This window comes from Zonotrichia leucophrys, chromosome 2 (assembly GCF_028769735.1).
Source record: "Zonotrichia leucophrys gambelii isolate GWCS_2022_RI chromosome 2, RI_Zleu_2.0, whole genome shotgun sequence".
In the NCBI taxonomy this organism is placed as follows: domain Eukaryota; kingdom Metazoa; phylum Chordata; class Aves; order Passeriformes; family Passerellidae; genus Zonotrichia; species Zonotrichia leucophrys.
In genome coordinates this window covers 40,958,893-40,977,127 of record NC_088171.1, presented here as the reverse complement: position 1 = coordinate 40,977,127, position 18,235 = coordinate 40,958,893, and the positions used below count along the sequence as shown (strand labels likewise).

The following is an 18,235-nucleotide window of genomic DNA, read 5'->3' as shown; positions in this document are numbered from 1 at the left end:
CACTCACTGCCATGTCCAGGCTGTAACATTTGAAGAGGAAGTCCCCAGACCTGGAGTCACTTGGGAGCTCGCTGGCTTTGAAGCATCTGTTGGGTCTGAAGCTTACAATCAGATTTTGACTGAAGATGGAAAAGTCATTTAAATCCACGCCACTAGTGGCTTACAGTGCTTTTTCCATTTTCAGAAGTGAAATTTTTTCATCAGTGACAGCAAATTACATGGAGAAGTAGCTGTAATAATGGGGTTCTGGTGTTAGTGTGCCTGTGTTACATAAAACTGTATGGAGTAAGGACCAAAGTTCTCAAATAATTATGTTAAAAGACCTCAAGAAAATTTTAACTTGAATGCAAACTTTGAACATTTTAAAACCGCCACCAAATTGACAATTTTTAATTTAAGAAATCACTAACTCCATTTAACAGAAATGAAAGCCAGCTTTTGGGGCAGGAGGAGGTTGTTGCTTTGCACATTTAAATGATCACACGGCAACCTGATGATTATGTATTTGGGTATTTGGTGAGTTGGATGAACCTTCTAATAACTTACATGTAAACTTGCACTGTTTGGTTAATTTTAAGTATTTTTAAAAACTGTTGTAAGTTTCCCTGCCAGTTTATTGGTGTACAGCTGATGCGAACTATCCACATTGAAGAAAGCAAACCCCCAAATTAGCTGTGATGCATTGTCCAATTTTTACAGCTGGAAAAAGACAAGAGCAGCACAAGACATATGGTGGAGTTACAGTAAAACAAAACTCATTCCAACTAATGAAACACAGGCCCATGTAAGTATCACATGAACTAGACTGGTGGGATAAAGCAGATTGAATTTTCTTCCAACACCAGCTTGCAGCAGACTTTGCCACTCCTGTGCTGAGACAGCTGCAGCTTCAATGATGCTGTGGGCTGGTAAAGGAAGAATGAAGAGCTCTGGCACCTGACTGACACCTCTGTTGTTTTCTGATCTCAGACAGGCCCTGTGAAGGACAGTGGTCGCAGAGGTGCACGGTGTTTCCCTGATTCTCTGAGTGTACAAAAGGTCATGTAGGAGTTTGAGGTTTTTAAAATTATTTTTTTTAGGTTTTATTATTTTTTGAGGGTTTTTTTCAGGCTTTTGACCCTTTCTTTAGGGAGAGTGGTGTTACTACTTGCAATTGTATGAACATAGAGCAGTTGATGAGAGCATTTTATTTTTTTATGACCAGCAGTAAAGGTAAACACTAATTTTAACTGAGTTGCAGTTGGACCATTAAAAAAACCCACCATGTGTGGTAACTGTCCAGCAAAATTAATTTAATTGTATTTTAAGATGGAAAAGAGCAAGTCAAACATTAAGATACAGTAATCAAAGTGGTAAGATGATTATGTTTGAGTATGGCTGTTGGATCTAGGGAGAAACATGCAAGAAACACCCAGGTGCTTACCTGAACCTTACTGAACCAATTTTTAACTAGGTGGATCACTTACAGTGCAAGTGTATTTGACCATTTCTTGATCAGCAGAGTGAACAGGACAGAGGAATTTCCTACAGGAATTATCTGAGGAGGAATATGGCTGTGCCAAATGTGGAGCAGAATGGGTTTCTGGCTTGCATGTTAATTTCTGGGTGCTGTCTCAGACTGCAGTGGCTGTTCCACTGCCCTTTAAAAAACCTGTGCATTACAAATTGCCCCTCAGATTCCCTCTGAGTTTGGGTTTTAGTGTCTGAAGGCAAACTTCTAAATCAGTACGTGACACCTTCTCCTTCTTTCCTCTCATACCTTCCATTTGTAGGGGGCTCCCCTCAGGAGTTTGAAGAGACCTTTAATACAGCCTCCAGTGAAAAATGGGGGTGTCTTGGGTGCCTGCCAGGTGCTCTGAAGAGGACAGATAGGCCCCTGTGCTGTGTTTTCTTACACTGATTAGAATCCAGGGCTGCCTCCAGTTAACCTGAGTAGGAAGGAGAGTTTATGGCTGAGACAAAACCAAAACTAAAAGTAATTCAGTGGTATGAGTTTGTCATGTCATGGTACTCATTCTTTCATTTAAACTTTAAATAAAAGATGTAAATGCAATTCAAGTACAGGATATGCACAAGATACTAAGAAAATGAAAGGTGTGAAACCAAGAATTCAAAGCTAGGGAACATCACATGAAGTAAGGCCTGAGGTGTATTATAGAGGAAGCTGATGCATGATCCAAGGGTCAATTCCTGCTGGCTTTCCAGAGGCTGAAAATAGAGCAGATTTTCATAGTGGGACAGAAGAACAGTCACTGTCATTAGAAACACATAATCTAATTTAAATTTCCTCCTTTTAAAAATACATACAGCAAAACAGCTTATTAGGAAAATTTTGGTTTCCCAAAACGCTTGAGATAAGAAGCTGAGAACATGTAGGACACTGTTCCACATAAGCTGTTTCAAGGTGGTTACTTTTACAGCTGAGTGCCATTTAAGTTTGCCTTACAAGGCAGAATGCTGCACATCTTTTCAGTTTGTCCCTCACAAGTCCAGGCCTGCACCCAATCTACTGCAGCAACATTATTAATGATTATTCCAGTAACAGGCACAGAATAAAGGGCAATGACTGACCTGCAGAATTAAGTCCTTCATATACATGTGTCAGAGTTGCCTCCCTGAACAGAGGAACACTGTTTGTGGTGAAGCAGTATTAAAATAAACAAGTTAAATGTTGCCTCTTCTAATGGATAAGTATCAAATCCTATTCCTTACTCAGAAAATTACTTTTTTTAATTTAATCAGAGCATTAAAGTTACCAAGTTTAAGTGCAGCCTTTCATTGCTTTTAAACAATTTCATTTTATTTCAGAATGTTTGGATGATACTCCAAGATAGTTTCTAAAACTTTCTATTAGTATCACCAAGTGAAGCCATAAGTGAAGTCATTTAAGCAATTACAATTAATTTTTTAATAATTTAATTAATTAACTACAATTAAGCAGCTTCAAGTATCAGTACACAAAAGAATGTTTGTATGCTCTTTTTAAATTAGGGACCTGCTTAGTTCCTGCAAAGTTATCTGCATCTTCTATGCCTGGTTTAGTTCTTTTCTCACCTCTACCTGGGATAATTTTGCAAGTGTGGTCACTCACTCACTCACTCCTGAAGCATGGCAGCTCATTCCCTGTTCTCGAGGAAGGTCTGTATGAGATTACTGTCTCCCCTAGAGCTGAAATGGTCAGTCAGGGCCACGCACAAGCACAAGGCATCCATCCATCCTTTCTGACACTGTAGGCTTGAAAGTGAGTCACAGTGTAGACTTAAAAATGAGTTACAATGCAGGCACAAGTACTGCCAGGCTCTCATCTGACAACATCTTGATGAAAAGGGTAATTCACATTGAGTAATTCTCCACATTTGCCACCCTTCTCTTCTAGTAAGGGCATCTCCATACAGTCAGCTTCAGGTGATGACTAACAGACCACCTTCAGTGTACACCCAATCTGTGACCAGTTAATACAACTTAAATTATTCACCCTTATGTTTTTATGGAGCCTGGCTCATGCAGCTAGATATGGGCTTTAAATTCCAAATGGATATGCTGGAATTATAAACTCCAAATTGTACACTGGTAACAAAATCTCAAGGCCAGATAGGGGAACACACCTCTCTTGAAAGCTGTGACAGCATGCTCCAGATCTTTAATTATGAAAAGTTTTAAAGTTGACTCTTAATTTCAGACATTATTTTATTCTCCATTAATCTCATTTTGTGTATTTCAGTTAAACTCCACATAGAGTGGTGCAGACAATTTAAGTCTGTTTAAATCAAGTGAAATCTATATTGCATATAAAAAAAAGTTCATTTTAAGTTTTAATCACACATTCTGAGTAAACTTCTGTCTTTTTTTCTTAATTCCAGTTGCTCTGTACTCTTCTCTTTGCTTCAAATATTCTGCTTTGCATTCTTCATAGAATGATGGATCAGAATAGCTACAAGACAGAAAACACACATTGTTTTTCATCTTGTAATAGTGAACAGATATTGCACGAGTACCACTCATAACTGATCTTCCTTCCACACCCCAAGAAAACTTGTCTGCCTTTAACAGTAAAATAACTCTCCTTTTCAAGTCTCTGTGGTGAAGCCATCAAGAGGAAAGGCAGAAAAAAGGGAAACACATTTTGTATTTAAGATCAGCTGAAGAATTCACTTGCAGTTCTCCTCCTCAGCACAGGAACCTGCTGGAGAAGACTTATTTTTTAATGCATCCAAGTAACTACTGGGAATAGGTTCAAGTGTATGTCTTTAGAGTAGATATAATGGTCCTTGATCATTATATTAAATTCCTTTCTCTCATAATTTTTTGAAGTATAATTATTCAATACTATAAACCTTTTTTTTGTCAGAAGCATTTTGTTTAATTTTATGTTTTTTAAAAGGTGAAGGAACAGACAAATAAAACCAAGTAACTCCAGCAAGTTCTGACTGCAGTTAGGCCTAAATTTTTGCCTGACTGCAGATGTTTTTTTCATCAGTTCCTAAATACTTGAGAATAACTGCCACTAGTTCAAAGGCATTTATTTTTAATGTCAATCACTGGTTTAAGAGAGCAGGACACGGCAAAAATCAAACCAATCTCCTTTTTCCCCCAGTCAAACTAAAAAACTTTGCAGCCCTCACCCTGGGAAATTCAAGAATCTAACACTTCAGCCTAATGGCACTGGGGGTAAATTAGGACTTCCAAAAAAGATGTTTCAATCCACCATGGCATTGAGTTGACCTCTCATATATAACAATTTCCCATTGCTCCTGCAACTGCTGTTCACAACAGCAGAACAGTCTCAAGACAGACTAAATCTTAAAAAACAGAAGCAAAATGAAAACCAACTTTTACTGTCTTACTAACAGACTACGAAGAAGCTTCACTGTGCACCCCTATCCCCACATCTGTGATGTACCAGAGCAAATAAAGCGCTGCAGGTCCTCTGGGCTGAAATCTGTCCCCAGGTGAATCAAGAAGAGAGGCTCTGTAGCCATAGATTCATAAAAGTCTTGTCAGTTAGGGCCCTGACCAGCACGGCTTTAATAAAGCAAAGATACCATTTTCAGAAAATACATCCAAGTCCCTAAGCCTGCAGAGCCCTTTTCAGAATAGTTCACATTTCTAGATTAGTACAGGCCATGCACAAAAACCCAGCAAAAACTCAGGAGGGACTTACTAGCCAACCAGACAGTCCTTCAGTGCTGCGTTCTCCTGCCGACACTTCACCACCATCAGAACACCAGTTTCTTGACAGCATTTAGTAAATGCTGGGGAAAAAAAACAACACAAACTAAATTAAAGTTAGAAAAATGACAATAGGTGAAAAAACTCTATGTGTAGAAAGTAGCAGACCAGATCTGATTTATTATTAATATAACCATAGTTGGCCCAGATTCTCATACTGTTTGCAAGGTCTTTGTCACTTGTTTAGCAACAACACTTTAACTGGGATTCTCCCCTCATCATGTAGCACATTCACACACATATTGCTGTTGCTAATACCATTTCTGGAGTTATTCTTGCAGCAAATCCATGATGCTTGTGCCTGCTTTTCACATGCTCTACTCAAGGCTACCACTTAGATCGCTGGCATTTAAGAACAATGAAGTTGCTTGATGAAGTGAAAGTACCTGGTCTGTTTTAAGGACCTTAAGACTTAAAAACAAGTCAGTGAGATACTAAAAGAGAACAGCAAAGTCATGGCTAAGGACATGGGATTTATCTGTGAGTAACTAAAATTATGCCTCATCATTACCAGCACCCTGTACAGATGTTTCACTGAATAATAACCTTAGATAAGAATTGGCTGCTATTTCTATCAGGAGATTTCAAGATGTTCTAAGAGGTAATCAGCTACATTTAGCAGATGGAAAAGAGAGAAAGAGAGAAAAAAAGAAAGCCATGTGTCCAGATCAAGAACAAAGTTCACCCCTACCACATCCCCTTCTGGAATTCCATCCATTTCTCCTCCTCTAAGGTCCTCCTGGTAGTGATTTAATATCCAGCAAATTTAGGGTATACAAAAATTATTTTCCTGCACAATTTACAGCTGATCTAGTAACATCAACATGTAATGGTACTACATCACACAACAGCTAACTCATGTTACCTATGCTCAGTGTATAGGTACATCAAGACTTAAATTAACAAGAAAGAAGAGATTTGTGTCTATAAAGGCAGCACTCCTGTCCTTTGCTCATAGCAGATGCCTGCTGAAATAGGCATTAAGCAATTGTGGACCTCAGTGGAACAAAATCCACCCTTTAGGATCCTGAACACTACTGGCACTTTGAGAAAGTGATCCAACAGCTGCAAGCAATCCCTAGGTGAGATTAATCTGCTTGTCCACAGCTATTATTAATTAGGCTTTCACTATAATAATTGACAAGACAAGGTAGTGTTTGCCTAAAGTGTTGATGACAGATTTCAGGGTTCTTATACTGTGAAACTTCACAAAGAACTGACTTCTTTCCTACTTCAAACATATTATTTATTGATGAACACTTAAAAACCTCCAACACAGCACCCAGCATTACACACTGGCAACTCCACCACACCCTACGTGAAAACCAGATGAAAGTGTGCAGAAAATGGGTTTAAGTTAACCAGTTATTACCAGCTGGGAAGACACTGTAGCCTGTGCTCAAAGGTATTTATTAACAACCACACCCAGTTTCTAAGATCAATGTGGTTTAGACTTACAGTCACCCAAATGCACAAGCACAGCTTTTAGGAAATACCTGGGCAGCTCAGGTTTACTAAGCAGTTGAAGCTCAGAACAAGGCCAATGTTTCATTAGGTTATCAGAATATTTCTTTGGTTTTCAAGGGTGAATCTGTCATTTTTTCCATTCTTTCCTGGACTATTTATATTGACAATTCCTACATCAGCATCTCAGAAAAATCATACCTATTAGTACATTTCTAAAAATTACCCTTATTTTTTTGGGGGAAAAACATCCAAAGCTTTTGAAAGCTTTTGGTCTGTCTAATTTGATTTATACTCTCTACAGGCACTTCTTTAAGTGCTGTGCTGAGGTTTTGGGTTGGGGTTTTTTTTGTAGTAGTAATCATTTCTTCTGGAAGCTGTGAAGTAAAAAACCACTGAAGACAACAGGAGGTCCCTCTCACTTGTTAACTCACCAGTCTTGATTGGTTAAAGGCGTGATGTCCCAGTGAACAAAAAAAGCCTGAACTGCAATTGCCAGCATTCCCTGGCTTCAGAAGTCCCTGCCTGTGGTACATGGCCAGGCACTGTTGCAAAGTGATAAAACTGCTTCCAGCTGTTTAGCTTTAACATTACTGATGCTTAACAACAGAGAGGAAGAAAGAAGGTTAAAGCATATTAGGCATCCTTATATGAGCACACAAAACTTGATTATCCATCTCTTCTGTTTGGCAGTCATGTAAGGAATGCAAGACAGGTTTAGTTATGGACACTTACCAGAAACCTTCAGGAGTCTGGAGAATTTTTATTTTTTTTTTAAATTGTGCTTTGTCTTGCTCACAGAGGAGCAAGTACCAATCTCTTCACTCTCCTAGCCAGTGACAGGACTCAAGGAAGCTGGGTCAGGGCTAGTTTAGGTTTGCTACCAGGAAAAGATATCCACTCAAAGGGCGGCTGGGCACAGGAACAGGCTCCCCAAGAAATGGTCACACCAAACGTGTCTGAGTTCAGGAAGCATTTCAACAATGCTCTCAGGCACATGGTGGGATGGGGGTGTTCTGCGTAGGGCCAGGAGTTGGACTTGATGATCCTGACAGGTCCTTTCCAAACCAGCTTATTCCATGATCCTGTGACTCTTCCATGAAATGCAATGTGGCAGTGCTGAGCAGCACACACAGTGCTTAAATTACTCATTTGCAGAATAACATCACAAACAGTGCTCAACAGCTGCAGGTATCTCAAACCAAGAATTTACCTCCATGTCTGACAAGCCTTAGTCGTTCCTCACTCAGGCAATATCTGCATTGTTGACCAACCTTTCAGGATGCATAGCAAGACACAGCAAAAGGAGCAGATACACAGCATCTAGTTACAAACCTATTGTAATTTGAAACTTTAGCAGCTATGAGGGGTAATCAGAATACCAAAGAATCCGAACAAACCTTCCTCCTGATACACTGCACATCATAGAAAGAACAAAATTGATCTTTTCATAATCTTGTGTATGGTACTATCTTTATGATTTCAGGAAAGCTTTCCATGACTTTAGAAGTTCATGGGCTGATACATTTTCTTTCTTCCTGCAAGCAGCAAGCTACCAAAACAAAACCTCAAGCAACAGCAAAACAAGAGGTAAATTTGAGTAAGTCTGTAAATTCCTTCCAAACTGTAACATGAAGGAAAGTAATTTTTCAAACAATAAAAGCTATTCCCAATATTTCCAGATACAAGGCAAATAAACTGAGGAAGAGAGCTCAACACCACAGAAGCGAAAATGCCTTATAAGCAAGGGGGAAAAGGCTTGCCCTCCATCAAATCCACCCTTTGCCAAGGCTTTTCTAGGACAGCTACATATGTCCATCACTGAATGCTCTGTGCACAGGCAAGGACAGATCCACTACTGCGTCAGCAAGCTGCAGGTGCCTACCAGTTACCACGGAAACTGGCTACAGACCCCCCTTTCACCTGCAGCAGTCATGGTTCATGACATCAGATCTGACACAGGTCACCCCACAGGCTCCTCTCTGTGCCACAGGCTCTGTCTAAGGGCATGCACACAGAGCAAAGATCTCTTCTCGAGGCTACAGCTCAGAGAGACTTCACTGAACAGCTTAGCACTGATTTGAGGCCGGATTTCTTCTTTTTCTCTCATGAAGAAAGCTTCGCATTTCTGTTGCAAGCCAAATCCAAAACAAGTTTTGGTTGCAGTTCAGAGAATTTTAAGTCTCATTACATTCTGGCCATTAGAGCCACATAGAGAGATTTTAACTGCTAAAACAAGCCTGCAATTTAGTACCTTTTCTAAATCAACCAAGTACATAAGGCCAAAATGCATCTTTGCCAAGACAGAGGTCTGCTGTCAACTGAACAAGAGCTGAACAGCCATGTCTGAATACAGAGCAATTCAGTTTTGCCAGTTCTCACCTGCTCACTATGGCATGCTGGCATGTGCCAGGGATCTGCCTATGATGGAAGAGCACATTTTCAGGGAGAGACAGGAGGGCTTTCTGGCTGAGGCCAGAGATGAGCGAGTCCTTCCAAGGACTGACTCCTCAGCAGGGAGCATCTCCAGCCCTGAGCAGCTCAGAGAGTTTGGTCCTGTGGCACTGCCCTGGATCCACGAGCCGGATCTCACGGGGTCTTCCTGTCCCAACTTACCCACCTGAGAAGGCACGACACAAAGAACTAGGAGAAATTAGATCCTGATATATGTAAAGCCACAGAACAGCAAAAAAAGTAGCTTTCTAAGGCTTTCTTAATTTATCTAAAAAGCTGGACAGACATGCATTTTTTTAACAAAAATCCCATTCCAAGTCTTTCTGTAATTCCCTTCAGATACAGAATTATACAAATTATGTTGGAGGCATGAAGAATTAGTTTTGAGTGCCTGACTTAGTATATTTGATGGTTGATTAAAAACTTCTTTAAGTTACAGAGCACTCTTTTTATTAAGGTTTCTTTGACAATTAGCTAGGTTGGCACAGTAAAGAAAACTTTGTTTACAAAGATCTTTACAGTCCACACTAATCTGTGCTGAAAAAAACAATATCTAAGAAGAATGTTTTTCTTTAGTATTTCTAATTGCTTTTTCCCCAACTCTGTTTTATGACTTTATGACAAGATAATATGAGAAGCAGATGGAAACTGAAGTGAAGCTGGCTAACAGTTCACTTATCACAGAGTAAAAATTGGACAGTAAAGATTATTTCCCTTTAGTGTGTATTAGAGTATTCAAGCAGTCAGTCAGGCATATGCAATACACACTAAAGTATTTGAAAAGATCATATACATTAACAGAAAGCTACAACAAAGTTGGTGGGGGTCCACCAACAGATGTCCTGGGACATACAAGTCCTAATTTTAAAAAAGGAGATAAAAAGCCAGGGTCCTGTCCATTTTAGCTGTAGAACATATTGATAGGTTCAATAAATATTTTCTTTCTATGACAAAAATATAAAACTTGTAGGATTTTGAGTCAAAGGGACAAACCAACATCTGGCATAAGACACAGGCACAGCTCTACAGAATAAAGATGATGATTTTCTTCCACACCATTAAACCAGCCAAGGTTAAATTTAACACTGTTAATCGCAGTGTCTGCAGGACTACAAACAGTGGACAACAAAAACAAGGCCACATATTTATGATGAAAGTGATCTTTATGTACCCTACAACACCATCCCTCACCCAAACAGAATTCAGCAGGTTCCTTCACTGTGCTGCATTCAAAATGAAATGGTGGAATAGGTGTGTTGGACTGCTGAAGTTTCAGTTATGTGTACATAAAGGAAAGACTTCATAAAAAATAACCATGCTACGTCCTGCCACAAGCTTAAAAATGAACTGACAGTTCTGGGGTTTTTTTGCAATTCAATAAAGAGGAACAACCAGCATCAGATTGTATTTGTAGAAGATTTCTAAAGGATTTTTTCTCTTTACTTAAAATATTTTAAAATATTAAGATAGTTAATTATTTCTTCCTCCTAACATCAAAGTCTTCCCATGTGCAAAGTAAGAGAAGAATAAAAAGTGGGACTTATATGCAGACAAGCAGCAGCATGGAAACCGTGTTGATATAACAGCAAGGAATCATCCTCATTACCTTCAGTGTTTGAACTGTTCGTAGCATGAAGGCTATTTCTGAAAGTTCATTTTTTTGCAGATTCAGATTATAAAAATACTTGGCACCTTCGTATTGCCTCATATTGTGAAGTGTTGTACATTTCATATCATGTTGGAAGCACAGTTTTATCAATTATAATTGTGCATCTATTTTGCAGGTGTGCTTGTACACAAAATAAATGAAATATTCCCCATTATCAAGATAAATTGATCCTCTCAGGTCTGGCTCTCGTTTATTTAAAGACTTTACAATTTTACTACTTAAGAGAAAGTCCTACAGAGGTGTTATCTCACCATTTATATTTTCTCAACACTTATGATACTGCTATCACACTCTTAAAATAAGAAAAAAAAACAAACCAGCTTGCATCATGATCCAGACCAGACTTATTCTGGGGTAGGTTTTTTTCCTCTACACAAAAAAAAAAAAAAGAAAAAAAGAAAAAAAAATAGTTTTGTCTTTTTGTCTGGTGTTTGGGTCATTCCTTGCCCCACTGAGGGGGAAAGATGCCCAAATAATAATGGGGATTTGGGGGTGATAGTAGAAGGAGGAGGAAACAGCTCCCTTTAAAATCTAAACAAAGGCAAAATTTTAAAACCTATGTTTGCAAAATGTGTATAAAAAAATTAAATGATCCAAAACATTACCAGCAACATTTTTAAGGGTAGTTATTATGCTTTTAAATTTTGTATGAAATTATGATTCATTAGCTTGTTACTCTGAAGATGACTCAGTATGCACAGAACAGATTACTGGTGCATTTAATGAGCCAGAGGAAGTAGCAGCATGAACATGGAGAGATTGTTTCACATTGTAGAGTATGAGCTATTTGATATTTCCAACACAGTACAAAAGAAAGCTTCTCTGTAGATTGCTCATGGTTCAGTTAACATCACTGAATATCTAATACCTCCAACTCAATTAATTCTCACCTGATTAAGATCAGTCTGATATTCAAACTAAATCATCTCTCCAGTCAAGTAGAAATCAATATTTCTGATTTTACTTTTAAATTACAACAACAAATAAAATACATGCATTGTCGGTATGCTAGGAGTAGCTTTCCTATTCTAGCCTTCTATGGCATGCATATCACAGCTGATTAAAGAATTATTCTAATTTGAGCAACAACATATATAAGGCAGATTAATTTGAATAGAAGGAGATAGCATGAAATAATTACATGCATCTTATATAGGGCAAAGAGAAAATTGACATAAAATAACCTTGATTCTTTCAAGTGAACCTCTGTTATCAGATCAAATACTTTGCCTCTGCAAATATTCATTTGCTATAACATAAAAATCATATACTTTCCATTTTCCTGCTCATCACCAGCCCCCCAAAATCTGCTCCATTTCAGCTTTTTTAGCTGCAGGCATCTGTCCTAGGAGAGATGATCAATACACACTAGCACACAATACAGGACTGCAGAGCAGAGAATCCCAGGAATTCAAGAATTTGAAGGAAGGGATATTCATCCTCCTGGCCAACCTTTACCAAGGCACTCTCAGCTCTATCTGAAAGTACAGAGTGCAAACAGAGGATCCCCCAGCAGACCACAGCATCTCTGGCACTCCAAAATAAAACGCAGAAACCTCCCTCGTCTTGTGACTGAAGTGAACATACAGAAGGAGAGAAACATCAGGAAGGCAAACAACACAACTGTGATCTGCAGAGGAAGAATGTTTCAAAAAAACCCCTAGAAACTGCTTGCCTAAACACAATGCCTCGGGTTAAGGAAAGCATCTTACCAATATCCTAGAAATAAATCTGAAGACTTTGCCTTAGGGGACATTGAGAGATGAGAACATAACATACTGGATCAAAGGGCCTATTTGTCCTGTACACCATCTTTCTCAGAAGGCTGTAATAGCTGCTTTAAAGAAATGTGTCAGAAAGGATACATTATGGAAAAACATCTCAAATGAAGTTTCTTCCTAATCCCTATCAACTGTAAGTCTGGCTTATATCTTGAACCATAAAGTTCTCACATGCCCTTCAAAACCCTTAGGGTGCCTTACACGGTGAGTCTAAATGGACAAGCATCCAAACAAAGAGGATGACAGAGGGGAAAAACTTCCTGAAACCAGAAAGGTATATACTAGCTTGGATTCCTTGAAAATCTCTCTGCCCTGGCCCCACAAGTCCTGCTAAACTCCCAACTACTGCAATTGTAGCTATTTGTTTTTCATTAGCAGGTTTTCAAAATCCTGCTGCAAAAATTTATTGGCCTCAAAGTATCTCTCAGCTGGATACAGAAACAGGCCAGAGCAGTAGGGAGCAAAGGCACTCTACCCAGATCAAAAACATTTGAGAGTTGGTTGGGTTTTTTTCCAGTACATCCAGTTACTCCCTCTGTAAACTCCACCTACCTACTTAGGAACAAGAGTCTCCAAAGTTCTCAGGTCCTACATCTATTGATATTACAAGGATCTAGGTTTGGTCAACTGCTTACAATGGGCTTTTAAAATCAATATAGGAAATTAATGGCCTATTTAAACATTCTGTTTCAAAAATTATCAAAATATATATATATATAGGGTTTTTTTTAAAAACCACAATACCACAGCAGTTCTGAAAACGGATGTAAGGCACATAGGGATCCTCCAACATCAGTTAATTCAAAACTCACTGCTTAGCTGCTAATCTTTTTCTTACAGAAATATTAGCAGGGTTTCTCTTGTTTTCAAAGCCAACAATCATTAAAGACAGAATTTGTGGGGGAAAAAAAGAGGATCTTAAGAAACTACCATCAAGGAATGACGAACACATTCATGGAAGCCGTGAACCATGAAGATACAGCCCCATTCCCATGTGATGCAGAGGCTTGTGCTGGAGGAGCCTCTATCACCAGACTCACTACACTTGTCCTTCAGTTCAACACTTGCCACCATTCAGACTGAGAATTGTGGATGTTTCCAAGAGGCATAACCAGAAACTTCAAGCAACAGCAGAGAAGCCCTTCTGTCGTCCCAAATAACTCACACTTATCCACAGTGGATCATTGGATCTTTTCTTTCCAATTTTATAATAAGCACCAAGAAACAGAGAATGGAACTGAAAAGCAACGTTTAAGAAAGAGAATAATTGTTTTAAGAAAAACACATTAAACAAGCTGAGGAACACAGCCAAATACAGCAATTCAAGCCAACCCAGTCAGTTCAACTAACAAAACCCAGACAAATACCTAAAAGTATTAACAATAATATGCTAGATTAAAGTAATTAAGCATTTTTTAAAAAAAAGGAGTTCTGAAAATATCATACACATGCAATCTCAGGATACTTTAAGGAGCATTTAGTTCTGCCATTAGGACAAGGGCAGGTCAGCTCTGCTCATTCTATGTCCTGCATGTATGAGATCTGACCAAAATGTCTTCTTGGGGACAAGAGCTGGAAAGACTAAAATTGGTTTTCAGTTTCATATGAATATTGAAACTTGACTAGGAAAAGTGTTTCCCTAAGAGTCAGAGAGTCAGAAAAGAACATATACCTTAAAACATCAGGCAGTGCTTTCCTGACTATTGCTAAATGATGAAATACTGTGAAAGACAGAATTCATTAGCAATATATGTTTAGTCACTAGAATTTCAACAGAACTTGGACTGTAACAGCAAAAGGAGCTTTGGCAGAGATGATAAAGAGAAATGTCTGCTTGTTAGTTTTGGTGCCATAAACCTGATCTGATCTTCCTTCCTGGATGCACAGACTTGTCAGCATTTTCTGTATACATGAGCATACACACCTACCTACATATGTGTGTGCACACATTGTGCCCCAAACACACAGGAATCCAGTACAATGTCATATTTTTAAGTAAATTCCAGCAACCCAGCTCTGTAAGAGCTACAAGACAAGTCCTCCTGCTTCTGACTAAGCATGACAGGCAGAGCACAGCAGTACACAGGAGGGTTATGTCCTCAGAAGACACAGGGGAAATAGCAAGGGCATAACTATTATGCATAAAGCTTTACAGCAACTACTTTGTCAGTTAAGGCAGCTTTAAGTACTCAAAGGTGACAATCTGCTGGGCTGTGCAGGCAGATTTTTCCAGAGAAGCAGACCTCCTTTTCTTCCTAGTGCAATTACAAAAATTGACCCTTTTAAGCAAAGCAAGCACATTGCTGTGAAGCATTTTATTTGGGTAAATCATGATTTGTCCACTAAAGAAACCTGCTTGAGGAATGCTCCTGTCAAGCACAAGCATCACCTTCTCTAAAAGGCTTCAGGTAATGCAAGCCCAGCAAGCACAGCCACCTGGTTAAACTGCATTGGTTTCAAACAACTGCCTTGATCTAATTTTCCTGCCACCCTGCAGTAAGTATCCCTGACATCAAGCGTTACCGTACCAGGCGCTGGAAGAGGCAGAACTGGAACAAATGCAAGTTCCCCCATGGCTACTGTCTGTCACTGCCTGCTTTTATACAAACAAGTGCATCCAGCTTGAGCTGCACAGAGCAGCCTCGCCTCTGCCTGTGCTCCCGCCTCCTTCGGGAGCTGCCGAGCCACTCAGGGACAGCTGAGAAGTTCGGATAACAGAGGATTTAAAGCAACAACACCCCTCCCTCTGTCCCACAGCGACTGACTCTTCAGCTGAACTCTGAAGGCAAAATAGATCTATTTCTCAAAAACAGAGCTTCACGGAGTGCAAGAAGTAACACACAGTAATGTCCTTCTGCCACACGGTGGGGCATTTATATCACTCCTGAGGAGGCGTCTGCCCAGCTATTGCACCATGACACCAGCTCTCAGTTACACCGTGCTGTGCCAGGGACTCTTCCTTTCCCCCTGCCCCTGTTCAGTTTAATGAACTTCCAAAACTACCTATTTAACTCAGAGCTCCAATACTGAAGGTTGGTGGTAGCAGTAATAGTAGTTCTCACCCCCCTGAATGAAACAAATTTTCTTCTAAAAAAAAAAAAAAAACCCTGAAACTGGTTATAGGGTTCCAGCTGGAGGGTGAGATGGGGCTCACAAAATACGGTCAAAATCTCAGGTCTTTTGAGTCTATAGAATGTGCCCAATATATGGAACATAAAATATTTATATAGTTATTAAAAGAGAAAGTTACTTTCCCTCACAGGTCACAGTTCATCCCCAACCACTGTTCCAACATCTCCAAAACAGTTATCATGTACTTACCCTACTTTCCAGTAAACGTCTTTTTTTCCCAAGTTGTTCCACTGGCTGGTATGGAGGCAGGAATTCTTCACCATGGAAGAATTCCTGCCAATTGAGGTACTACTCAGTGCTAGTAAGGATGACAAAACCAAAGTGCAAAATTTCCAGGAAAAACAAATTCTGTTGTGTCCATATTCTGAAGTGAACAGTGAAGAGTAACTCGACTCCTGCAATTATGGCCACTGTGTGATAAAGTATGTAAACTTTCTTTTTCAAATAAAATTGCATCATTGACTATGGAGGCATTTAGAATTTCAGACTACTCTACTCATTTCATGATTTTGAAGAAATTACTTTAAACCACGAGACAGGAAAGCACACTATCAAAACCCAGCAATATCTGGAAACTTGGTAGTAACTGTAAAATTTATCTTTCATCTTCTGTAAAATGTTTTAAATAAGGGACTGCAATAACCAGGTACATTTCTTCAGAAGAAAAGTTGTAATTTTGAGGACAATAAAATAAAATACTAGTAGAGAGGGAATTTACACACCAGTCTTTGATAAATCTACAAAGCAAAACAAAATGCACCAGAAACTAGGTATGAAAACCCCTCAAAAGAGAGAAACTGCTTTGCAGTGTAAAGCTTAATAGGCAAATGGCATCAAAATCTGTGTGAGAACATTGACTTCACAAGCACAAATCCAGGTGTAATTTGGCACACTGAAGCCTCGGGGACACAGCTCTACCTTCTCAAAGCTGACTACACTGTGCTCCTCAAGCTGCATGCAGAGGGATTCAAATTTGGCAGGAGGGAGTTGTTTAAGTGCATCTATTTTGCCTGCTCCAGTTATCCTGTTTCTGATGCAAAAACATCTTAGAGCATCAACATACAAATACAGCATAACATACATGTTATGAAAGAAACGGCAAAAACAATCACATAGATGTGGTTTCCATTTTTAGGAAAACAACCAAACTTATGAGTTTATTTAGCAATTAAGTATGTTAACAGTGCATCTGCTACAAAATCATTGGCAAAGAGATACTGAATGTTAAGACAATGGGATACATATATGCAGCTCCAGTTTAGAAGCCATTTGTCACTTCTTCCTATGTCATGAGGATACTTCCAATGAAGTATCACACGCCTATCCACGCAAAACTACTGGTTTTGTCAATTGCTTTCTAAAGCAGGAGACTAAGGTTACTCCTAACACATTCAATCACAGACCAATATCCAGGGCTCAACCTCCTGTAAGACCAGAAGGGACAGAAGACCCCTGTGCATCACTCAGTGGCAGCTGAGGACACAAGAATCTGAAGCAGCATTCAGCAGCTGAGACATGAGCAGAAACTGACTGAGGGTCCTGGTTCTGTCACTACAACCCCCTGTGACTTTTTGTCTTCTGTTTATCTAGGACTGAAAGTAAGGACCTTTCCTGGTTGGGACTTCAGGAGTCTATGACTGGTTGACTGTGAGTGCATTCTCTACCGGTCCAACGAGATTAAAAAGAACCTAATGCGGCTAAAAATCTTTCCTCCATTTTCTGGGTTTTGAACTAAATGAGTTTTACTCACTGAATGCAGATGATGAACACATGCCTCTATCACCACAGATTTGTCAGCATGTAAGTTTTTTCCAAAGACTTGTCTCACCTTTATTCTGAAAGAAGAAAAAAACACCCAAAAGCTAGCATATGCTGTATTAATGTAAAACCCCTAGAGGGCAACTAAGCTTCAATTTCAACCTGCATAAATATTCAGCTCCTTAACTAGTTTACAGATTATGTAAACTATTTCCTTCAACCTTGTTTTTTTCCCCTCGTTTAAAAGAAATGAATCCTTTTCATTCTCAAATCACATTATTGCTGCCTATTTAGTGTAAGTTAATCACCACTGCCCAACCAGAGACCGAGTCCTCAACCCAACAAAGCTCAAATGTGCGCAAAAGAGAACAATAAAGAAAACACATGCAAAGGCTCCATTTAAACAAAGACAGAAAACAAGCATATGAAAGTCTGAAATCACTGTCTTTGCATTAAAGACCTTTAACAATAAGTCTTGTTTATTATTCAGCTTAGTATTAATTTATTGCATGGCATCTGTTTTCTTGTACAGCAGTCTGCTTTGCAAGTCTCAAATTTATAAATCAAAGTTTACACTGTTAAGATTATTTGCCTGTTTTCCCCTACATACTAAGATTTCATCCTTATATATTTGATTTAATTTAGATTTTGGTCTTTAGCTAAAGTCCAGGACTGCTGCCAGTGGTGAAAGAAAAAAAAAAAAAGGAAAGTGATTGGAGCCACAAAAGTAAAAAGCCTATATTCAATT

The 18,235-nt window shown here is 39.1% G+C and overlaps 1 protein-coding gene across 1 annotated transcript in view; it reads right to left on the bottom strand.

Annotated features, from left to right (window-relative positions):
- Positions 1 to 1,171: 1,171 nt before the first annotated feature.
- The window catches only part of CMC1 (C-X9-C motif containing 1), a 45,226-nt gene continuing 28,162 nt past the window's right edge, over positions 1,172 to 18,235 (bottom strand). Inside the window, exons 3-4 of the mRNA XM_064704685.1 lie at positions 5,162 to 5,252; positions 1,172 to 3,931 (exon numbers count right to left, since the gene is read on the bottom strand). Of these exons, the coding sequence (XP_064560755.1) occupies positions 3,817 to 3,931; positions 5,162 to 5,252 (206 nt within the window). The 3' untranslated portion in view covers positions 1,172 to 3,816. The remainder of the gene's footprint in view (positions 3,932 to 5,161; positions 5,253 to 18,235) is intronic.